General features: G+C 51.0%; 1 protein-coding gene across 1 annotated transcript; it reads right to left on the bottom strand.

Annotated features, from left to right (window-relative positions):
* Nucleotides 1-1,922: 1,922 nt before the first annotated feature.
* Nucleotides 1,923-2,387, bottom strand: LOC308271258 (ribonuclease 7-like; the record flags this gene model as incomplete). Its single annotated transcript, XM_080707488.1, has 1 exon — nucleotides 1,923-2,387. The coding sequence occupies one exon, from the start codon at nucleotides 2,385-2,387 to the stop codon at nucleotides 1,923-1,925; it is 465 nt and encodes a 154-aa protein (XP_080563614.1).
* Between the last annotated feature and the right edge of the window lie 8,238 nt (nucleotides 2,388-10,625).

Raw genomic sequence — 10,625 nt, 5'->3', positions numbered from 1 at the left:
GGCAGAGCGCCAGGGAGGCACTGAGGCAGGGGAGATCCTTATCACAAGGAAGGAAGCTCTGGCAGCTCCACCAGTCTCTTTGTGACAAGCGGCTCTGGGCCACGGAAGTCCCTTAAGGTCAAGGGAAATCTGATCTATCAGAGCTGCACACAGGGGATGAAGCTGGGACACTCCCCTAACCCTAGGCCTTCAGGCCAAGGCGATCCAGCCAGACCAGTCCCAGGGCTAGGGTGGGAAGACCTGTGGGCTGGAGAGGGGGGAGGGGCAGCTAGAGACCGGGAGAGAGAATGAATTAAGATCCCCAGGCACCTCATAAACATCTCGTGGCTGGGGAGTAGTGACCTTACTGGCAGCCACACGGGAATGGCTGCAGAGTTCTCAGGCTCCTTCAGGGTGAACTCTCGCCTACTTCTCTGGTCCTCACAGTGGTCTGCCTTCTTGCACAACTGGATGTAGATTAAGGATGCCGATTTTCAGGTCCAGGTTCCGCTGCTAACCCTGGAGACCAGATCTTTAACTGCTTAAGCCGTCTGAAATCTCAATTTCCTCATCCATAAAGAAGGCAGGTAATCTCATCAAGTCTATCTCACTGGGTTTGAGGATTCGCGTGGGTGTAGTGTGAAGAGCACAGAATGCTGTATCAATATGACACGTTTGTCTTCTTTCCTTCTGGCCACCTGTCCCCACACAGGTCACCTCTGCATGAGAGCTGGGAAGGCTTCTCACTTAGGAATGGAAACAGCACTGTTTATATAAATTTGTTCCATATACCCCTTCTCCATTTATTTCCTCCACTTGTGTCACTTGTAAGATGGGGGAGAGATGCTCAAAGGCATACGCCAGGGAGCCCGAGCCCCTGAGTTTGCTCGGCCCCTCTGCTGGGGGACTTGTGTGGGATGGAAGGCCGGCTCCTTGAGCACAGCCCACCAAGTGTCAGGCTCAGCCCCCCCAGCCTCTTCCAAGGGTCCTGACTGGAGAGCGCCTAAGTGATATGGCAGGAGAAGGCACTGGTGGAGGAGGAGCAAGAAGGGTGCAGGGGCCTGGAAAGGGCATTAAGGCTCAGCCCAAGACTAAGGAAGTCTGAGAACCCCAAGTTCACAGGACTTTGTGAAACAGGGTTTCTTGAGAAGAAACACGGCGTTTCCTTACTGGATTCTTGTCTGCGACGAGCAAAGAATGACACCCACAGATGGCAGAAAGGGGAGCAAGAAGTTTATTGGAAACAGCAGGGAATAGGGAAAAGTGGCAGAATACCCCTAAGGGCTGTTGGGACTCTGGTGCCCAGCAGCTGCCTTCAGGACAATACTTGAGGGTAGCCCAAGCCAAATGCCTTCAGTTGCAAGCTGCTTTCTCCCAAAGTCCACGCGATCTGCCAGAAAAGAAGCGCAGGTCACCTCTAGGGGCCCTGGTCGGCCTTGATGTCCAGCAGAGGCCTTCAGGTCACTACCCGAGTGTATCCCGGGCCAAGTGCCTTCAATTGCACCCCACCTTCTCTCAAAGCTAACACAACCTGTGAGAGAGAGAAAAGCTCCCCAAAGGGGAGGGTTCTCAGAGTGGGTAACTGTCCTGGTGACTGGTCTAGGGGTTTATATATCTCTCTAAGTCCTCTGTTACTTGGAGTCTGGGAGGCAGTTCTTAAAATTTGCATAGGGTATTTGCATGTCCTTTGAGGGGTCTCCTTTCAGTAGAGGTATCAGACTTGCTCCAGGGATGTCTTCTGGGTTTGTTGATTAGTAAACAGATGATTTTGTGAAGCTTTGGTCATTCTTATCTCTGAACCTTGGAAGAGCTGGTTTCTTTTTAGGAGCCTTGGAAGTTAATTAGTATTAACTAATTAATACTTAGTTAATTAGTTGCCCCTCAGGAAATTAAGTTTTTCTACCAAGTCCTCTTCCCTACCTGCCTACTTCTCTTCTCCCTCCTCATTTGTCCAAGTGCACGGGCACCAGGGGGAATGTCTGGACGTCCTGTTTCTGGGGAGGGTCGCAGGCCACCACGTAAGGTGCATTGTGACTCTTCTCTTGGTACTTGCAGTTCGGAAACTTTCCTGAGGTGAGCTTGCATGTGGTCAGGGACACAGGCCCCGGGCTCTGGTGGCAATTCTTCTGGCCGTTCTTGCAGGCTATGGTGGGGGTCTGGCAGGTGGCGGCCACGTTGGAGAAGGGCTCGTGCAGGAAGGTGTTGAAGGACTTGCAGTGTTTTGTGTGCTTGTTGAGGCGGTCCATAGCGGGGCCGCATGCCTCTGGTTGGGGCTGCACATGCTGGGCTTGAAACCACTGGCACAGGGTCATGTTCTTGGGCTTGGCACTGACGGGGATGTGGGCTGCCCACAGTCCCAGCAGTAGGAGCAGCAGCAGGGGGCAGCGCCCGGTCCTGGCCATTGACATCTCTTTTTGGGAAAGCGTTGGAATGACAGGCTGGTGTTGTCAGGGACAGACAGCAGAGGTGTTTGGTTAGAGACTGCCTTTCCATACCTGCTCCTTCTGCCACCCCCACCCTACCGTCTCCTTCCTTCTTCACTGTCCCGCTTTCCCTCTCCCTCTGTGTCCATACCTACTGTGACCCCAGGGCCTTGAATCCCTGTCTCCCATCACTCTGTCCCTGTTGCCTCTTACTCTCTGCTGTTTCCGCTCCTTAGATCCCCTCCTCCCTGTGTCCCCTGGTCTCTATGCTGTGTCCATCCTCTCCACAGCCCCATCCTCCTCTCCCTGCGTCCCCGCTTTTTCCATTCATGTCTTCACCGTCCCGCCCCCGTGGATCCTCAGGTCCCCTGAAGGACCCATCCCTCTGACGGCTTCCCTGCTCAGAACCAGCTCACTCCTCTACCCCACTCCTCACCTACGTAGAGGCTCCCGCAGTCTCAGTCCTCGCGCTGTGACTCCTGCTCAGGGGGTGGAGGCCGTGTCCAGCTCTGAGGGCCTAACTTCTTCAGGGCCGGCCTGGGTTGTGCTTCTCCAGTTGGGAAGCAGGCTTTATATGAGGAAATGAACCAGGTCCGTGCCTCTTCACGTACGTATCCTGAATAAGCAGATGCCTATGGAGCTAGAGGACCTGCTCAGTCAGCCCTGGGGAAGCTCCAATGCGCACCCAAAGACTACACGGTATTTGGCCCCCGGCCACATGGTTTTAATAACTCTTTAATAAAACACCTGACCCCAGTGTCAACCCAAATGAATTCTCATTGTCATCTTCTCCTCCGGGTCCTGATTTGGAGAAGAGCCAATCCGGGTGGGGTTAAGGATTGCTCTTTCTCTGGCCTGAGGGTAGACAGAATAGCCGAGCAGTTTCGTTTGTATGGTTTCCTGTGGTCCAGGTATACTCTTGGCTTTTGGAGGAGCTGGGGGCGGCAAGGGCGGCGGATGAGTCATCACAGCCAGTGCCCAGCACCACCCTCGCCAGCTCAGCCCCTCTGAGATGATGGTTCACCTCCAGCTCCAGGTGCCGAGCAGGGCGCCTGGCTCTACGGCAGAAGGTTGCCAACGCCTCTGACTGTCACTCTTTCCTTCCATATTTTATTGAAGGTTACAACACTTGGTGGTTGCAGTGACACAGGCCTGAAATCCCAGTGCTTGGGAGACTAAGAAAGAAGATTGCAGATTTGAGACCAGCCTTAGTGAGAACATGTTTCTCTCTCTCTCTCTCTCTCTCTCTCTCTCTCTCTCTCTCTCTCTCTCTCTCTCTCTCCCTTCCTTCCTTCCTTTTTCTCCTTTCCTCCCATTCTCTCTCTCCCTTCCCTCCCTCCTTCCTTCCTTCCCTCCCTCTCTCCCTTCTTTCTTTTTTTCTTGTACTGGGGATTGAACCCAGGGGCACTCTACCTCAGAGCTACACTCCCAGCCCTTTTCTTTCTCTCTCTCTTTCTTTCTTTCTTTCTTTCTTTCTTTCTTTCTTTCTTTCTTTCTTTCTTTCTTTCTTTCTTTCTTTCTTTTGTGGTACTGGAGTTCCTGGAAGCCCTTCTACCTCCGGGCTACACTTCCAGACCTATTTTATATTTTTATTTGGAAACAGGGTCTCTTAAGCCAGAGAGGCTGGCTTCGAACCAGCGCGATCCTCCTGTCTCTGCCTCCCAAGCGCGGGGATTACAAGCGTGCGCCACCACTCCCGGCCTTCCCAGCCTTTTTCATTTTGAGACAGTCTTGCTAAGTTTCTGAGTCTGGCCTTGAGCCTGTGATCTTTCTGTCTTAGTCTCCAGAGTACCGGGATTGGACCCTGTTTCAGAATAGATAAAAAAGATAAGAAAAGATAAGAGACTGGGGATATAAATTGGAGATAGAAAGAATAAAATAGGGCTGGCATTGTAGCTCAGAGGTAGAATGCCCTGGGTTCAATCCCAATTCACACACACACACACACACACACACACACACACACACACACCAGAAAAAAAGAAAGAAAGAAAGAAAGAAAGGAAGAAAGAAAGGAAAATGGGGAGCTTGGGATGTCACATGGTGGTAGAGTGTCACTGGATTTGATCCTCAGTACCACAAAAGCACCCCCCCACACACACACACAGGCACACAAGAGTGCACGATACCAGCTCGCGTGACTGATGGGCTCATGCTCATGGAGTCCTCCCCATGTGGCAGTCCTACCCCAGAGCTCTTGAACATGAACACGCATACTGCCTTGAGGTCTCAAATAGTATCCCCACAAACTGACAAAGAAATGGGGGTGCCACGTGAACCTGGGTTGGTGTGAGCAGCAGAGCCAGGGTTCAGTTGCTGGTCAGTTTCACTCAGAAGCTTGACCTCAGCCCCACGCGGTCCTGATTCCCAGTGGGTGTGTTAGGGAGACCGAGGAGCTGAGGGTCACTCTCAGGCATCTTGTACAGGTCACTGAGGAAACGGGGACAGGCGACAGGAGGACAGGTAAGTTGTGAGGAGGATGGACTCAGTTTTGGACTCTAGTTGTGCTGTCCAGAAAGAGCAAGCTGGCTGAACACAGCCAGCCTCAGCAACTTAGTGAGGCTTTCAGCAACTTAGCAAGACCCCATTTCAAAATAAAAAATAAAATAGGCCTGGGGTTAGCTCAGAGGTAAAATGCCCTGGGTTTAACCCCTAGTACCACAAAAGATAATTAAAAAATAAAAAGAATAGTTCACCTGTAAATAAATAGATGGTAGCTTGCTGTGGTGGCAAACACTTATAATCCCAGCCTCAGCACCTTGGGGGCCCTCCACAATGTGGTGAGACCCTGTTTCAAAATAAAGACTAAAGCTGGATGTGGTGGCAAATGCTTGTAATCCCAGCATTCAGGAGGCTGAGACAGGAGGACCGCGGTTCGGGGACAGCCTCAGCTACTTGGTGAGGCCCTTTGCAACTCAGTGAGATCCTGTTTCAAAATAATCATAGCCAGATGTGGTGGCCCACGCTTATAATCCCAATGCTTGGGAGGCTGAGACAGGAGGATCACACGGGTTCAAAGCCAGCCAGCTACTTAGTGAGGCTCTCAGAAACTTAGTGAGACCCTGTTTCCAAATAAAATATTAAAAAATAGGTCTGGGAGTATAACCAGGAGGTAGGAAAGCCCTTGGGTTTCACCCCCAGCACCCCCCCCCCAAATAAAAAAATAAAAAATAGGGCTGGGGGTGTAGCTCGGAGGTAGAATGGCCCTGGGTTCAATCCTCAGTACCGCAATAAATAAATATATACATAAATACATAAAAAAGAAAAATAATTAGGGCTGAGGGTATAGCTCAGAGGTAGAATGCCCCTGGGTTCCATCCCCGGTAACACACACACACACACACACACACACACACACACGGTAGGATTTCAAGAGAGGATAGTGGTGGTCTTTGGGGGGGGTTGTTTTGTTTTTTTGAGGTCAGGGGACATGGCGTTAGTAGATGGCAAGCGTAGCTTGTGGGTGAGGGCCGAGGGCTCCGGGAAGAAACAGTAGTTGTGGAGATGGAGTCGCCACTAGATGGCAGAGGAGAATCAAGGGAAAGTTCGCGGGCCTGTCTCGGGTCGTTCTTTGTTAAGGTGCCCGAGTGTTTGCAGGCTGAACTTGAGCGCTGCCACCCCTGCCGCCGTGGAGGCCCACGTGCTTGGGGATAGAGTGCGCGTTTTGGGGCCGCGGGTGGAGCCTGCGCAGCCGAGCGAGGGCGGCGGGCCGGGCCATCTGCATTCCGCGCCCGCCGCCTCCCACTTCCCATTGTCCCGGAGTGAGAGGTTTCCAAACCACGGTCGAGCTGCCCTCTGCTCTTGCGTTCCCCTGTCATTATAATTATCCTACTTTGCTCGTCAACGCCATTACGCTGGGCCCTCCAGGAGCTGCCTTAGAACTGGGTGCAGATAAGTAAACGAGGCCCCACTGTCTCTGGTCAAAGGGAGCCGGGGATGGAGGTGTGCGTTTGCGCCCCAAGACTGAAGTCGAGCTGTGGACCCTACTCGGTACAGTTCAGGCGGAAACCTTCGCTTGGCCTCAGTTGTTTAAATAAGGAAGATGGTTTTGTTTATTTACCTCAGCCACCCAGACGGCACGATCTGCTTCCGTTTGCACTTGGTAGGGTAATTTTGCTATTTACCTGCCCTGAATCTATGGGCAAAAGTAAAGGTGGAGGAAAAGGGACGAAATTAGGGAGAATGAAAGGAGTCGGCCATCAGGCTGGTGGGAGAGTCTTGCAGAGCGAGAAGGGAAACTTAGAAAGGGAGAACAGAAGAAAGAAATGTGGGGAGCTGGTGGGCGTGGTGGCGCACCCCCTGTAATCCCAGTACTTGGGAGGCTGAGACAGGAGGATCACAGGTTTGAGGGAACCCGCAGCCACCTAGCCAGGCTTTCAGCAACTTCTGTTTATGGCAGTGCTGGACATTGAACTCAGGGCTTTCTACCTCCGAGCTACACCCCCAAGCCTATTTTTTATTTTTTATTTTGAAACAGGGTCTCACTAAGTAGCTGAGGCTGGCAGCGAACCTGCGATCCTTCTGTCTCAGCCTCCCAAGTACTGGGATTACAAGAGTGCACCACCATGCCTGGCTCTCAGCAACTTTAGTGAGATCCTGTTTCAAAATAAAACAGTGCTGGGGGTGTAGCTCTGAGGGAGAATGTCCGTGGATTCAGCCCCCAGTGCCACGGTGGGGGGGGGCGGGGGAGATGGCAGAAGAGAAGACGGAGGGAAGGAGCAGCCCCTGCGGCGCAGTCACGGCTGCGGCCCCACCTCTCCCGGGCTGCTGTGTGTGACACTTGGGGTGGGTGCTGTGAAAATCACAGCAGTGCCAGGTGGACCTCTGCCTGTGCTCCCCACAGGACAACAGCTGCTGCTTCCTCCAGCCCCGGGAGGGGGATGGGAGGGCCGGGCCTGGACAGGGGCCCACCCTTCAGAGCCTCTCTCTCTCTCTTCCGGAGTTCCAAACAGCCTCTGGATACCAATGGGGAGAGAGAGAGAGAGAGAGAGAGATTTCCCCCCTATGTAGGAGCAGACCCAAGATCTGTTATACTAATTTTGTTGACGCTTGGGTGAATAAGGGTAAGAGGCTCATTTTTTGGTATTTGGGTATTTGGGGAAAGCGAGACATATAGCAAGCTGGGGTCAGATGTGGGACTCCATTTGGGTCTTTGAATTCCCATGACCTTTCCTGGAACAGCTGTGGATTTGGAAGAGGCAGCAGCGACTGAAGGCTGAGTCTTTGGCTCCGGGACCTGAGCCTGTAGATGGGCCAGGATGCAGGGGAGAGGCCCCGGCGGGCTGCGAGGCATCTCCAGGAGGCGCAGTCTCAAGCCCTGGCGGGCTCCCCTGTCCCCGGGTATGAACACAGCAACTTCCTCGGCCTCACACTCACGCTGCCGAGACCTGGCAGCCCGTCTTTCTAACTTTATCTCTGACTTTTCTCCCACTTAGTGCCTCCCACGGTCAGACTGCTTTTCTCCCTTTTCTCAGACATACTTTTCATAATCCTCTTTATGACCACTTAACTCTTGACTACTACAAGAGACCTGTCTCAAGGCCCCGGGACAACCAGTCTCTTCCCCAGGAAAAAGAGCTGGAGCTGGGTGTGGTGGCACAGGCCTGTAACCCCAGTACTTGGGAGGCTGAGACAGGAGGATTGCAGATTTGAGACCAGCCTCAGCAACTTAGTGAGACCCTGTTTCAAAACAAAACAAAACATAACAACAACAACAACAACAACAACAACAACAAGAAGCCAGGCATGGTGATGCATGCTTGAAATCCCAGTACTTGGGAGCTTGAGAGTAGAGGATAGCAGGTTGGAGGCCAGCCTCAGCAATTTAGTGAAGCCCTCTGAAACCTAGTGAGATTCTGTTTCAAAATAAAAGAATAAAATAGGGCTGGAGGTATAACTCAGAGGTAGAATGCCTCTGGGTTCCATCTCTAGTACCAATAAGAAAAAAAAAAAAAAAGAAAAAAAAAAAAAAAAGAAAAGCCAGGCGTGGTGGCACACGCTTGTAATCCCAGCGCTTGGGACGCTGAGACAGGAGGATGGCGCAGGTTCGAAGCCAGCCTCAGCTACTTAGTGAGGCTCTCAGCAACTTAGACCCTGTTTCCAAATAAAATATAAAATAGGTCTGGGAGTATAGCCCAGAGGTAGAAAGCCCCTGGGTTCCACTCCCAGTCCCACCCCCCAAAAATAAATAAATAAGAAAGCCAGTGTGCTGGCACATACGTGTGTGTGTGTGTGTGTGAGAGAGAGAGAGGCACACTAGAGATTGATCCCAGGGTTTTTCTACCTCTGAGCTATACCCCCGCCTTTTTATCTTTTTGTTTTGAAGCAGGGTCTCACTAGATTGCTGAGAGTCTTACTAAGTTACTGAAGCTGTTCTCGAACCAGTGATCTTCCTGTCTCAGCCTGCCAAGTACTGGGATTACAGGCAAGGGCCACCACACCCAGCTCAAATTAGATGTAATTCCCAGAAGACTAGAACCACCTGCTACTCTTTTTTTGCGCCCCCAAGGATGCGGGAGCTCCTGCATGTACGGGGCCCTAACTGATTCAGATTCTAAGCTATGGGACGTCTACTCTGCTCTGGAATGATCTCACCAGGCCAAAGAGCTGGGGCGCAGATGGAGGAACTGAGCCTGCAGCTCCTGAAGTCCAGCCCTGGGGTTGACAAGAATGCTGAGAGGGACGTTGGGCGTGGTGGCGCACGCTTGTAATCCCCGCGCTTGGGAGGAGGAGACAGGAGGATCGTGCAGGTTCAAAGCCAGCCGCGCGCGCTGGCTTAGGAGACCCTGTTTCCAAATAAAAAAGTATAAAAATAGGTCTGGGAGTGTAGTCCGGAGGTAGAAGGGTTTCCAGGAACCCCAGTACCACCAAAAAAAAAAAAAAAAAAAAAAAAGCCGAGAGGGCTGAAGCTAGCCTTCAGGTTCAAGAACATCCCAGAAACTGACCCAGCATGGTGTCTGAGCAACTTTGAGTTGGATGGGGCAAACATAAGGGCCCTGGCATCATGATGAGTGTACTCAAGGCAAGAGTAGAGCTCCTCCCAATCGCAGGGAATCACCCCTGCACCTGTTACCCTAGCCACATGGTCAGCAAGCCAGTGAAGAGAGGATGGAGAGAGTGCATGATTACATGTAGAGGCTCATGTTTACAGGAAAAGACCTTAGTGTTATTGTGCCAGTGGTGAACCATCTACCAGCATGCCTTTTGCTGGTGGAAGAATTAGCACTATTATAATCAAAATATAAAAAATATATTTGCAGCTAGGTGTGGTGGTGCACGCTTGCAGTCTCTTCTGTACTTGGGAGGCTGAGACAGGAGGATCGCAGGTTCGCAGCCAGCCTCAGCTACTTAGTGAGGCCCTCCTCAACTTAGTGAGACCCTGTTTCCAAGTAAAGAATAAAAAATAGGGCTGGGCTGTGGCTCAGAGGTAGAGTGCCCCTGGGTTCAAACCCCTGTATTACAAAAGAAATTTACACACACACACACACACACACACACACACACACACACACACATATATACACATTATATATATAACATGATTTATATGTTGAACATATATACATACACATATATATTTTTTAATTTTTGTTTTTGTTTTATTTATTTTTTATTTATTATTATTATTTTTGGTGGTACTGGGGGTGGAACCCAGAGGCTTTCTACCTCCGGGCTATACTCCCAGACCTATTTTATATTTTATTTGGAAACAGGGTCTCACTAAGTTGCTGAGAGCCTCACTAAGTAGCTGAGGCTGGCTTCAAACCTACGTGATCCTCCTGTCTCAACCTCCCAAGTGCAAGGATTACAAGTGTGCGCCACCACACCCGGATTTATACATATATATTTGCAAGTTTGTCAAATATTTATTTTATTTATGGCACTTAGGATTGAACCTAGGCATGCTCTACCACTGACTTACATCCCCAACTCTTATTTATTTATTTATTTATTTAGTTGTACTGGGGTTCTTGGAAACCCTTCTACCTTCAGGCTACACTCCCAGACCTATTTTATATTTTTTTATTTTGAAACAGGGTCTCTTAAGGTAGCGTGGCTGGCTTCGAACCTGCGTGATCCTCCTGTCTTTGCCTCCCAAGCGCGGGGATTACAAGCGTGCGCCACCACGCCCGGCAAATTTTTTATTTTGAGATGGAGTCTCACTGCTAAGATTCATAGGCTGGTCTTGAACTTGTGATCCTCCTATCTGGGTCTCTCTAGTAG

Source organism: Muscardinus avellanarius, assembly GCF_963383645.1.
Source record: "Muscardinus avellanarius genome assembly, chromosome: 12".
Taxonomy (NCBI): Eukaryota; Metazoa; Chordata; class Mammalia; order Rodentia; family Gliridae; genus Muscardinus; species Muscardinus avellanarius.
The sequence above is the reverse complement of the archived record's forward strand: the minus strand, read 5'-3'. Positions and strand labels throughout refer to the sequence as shown.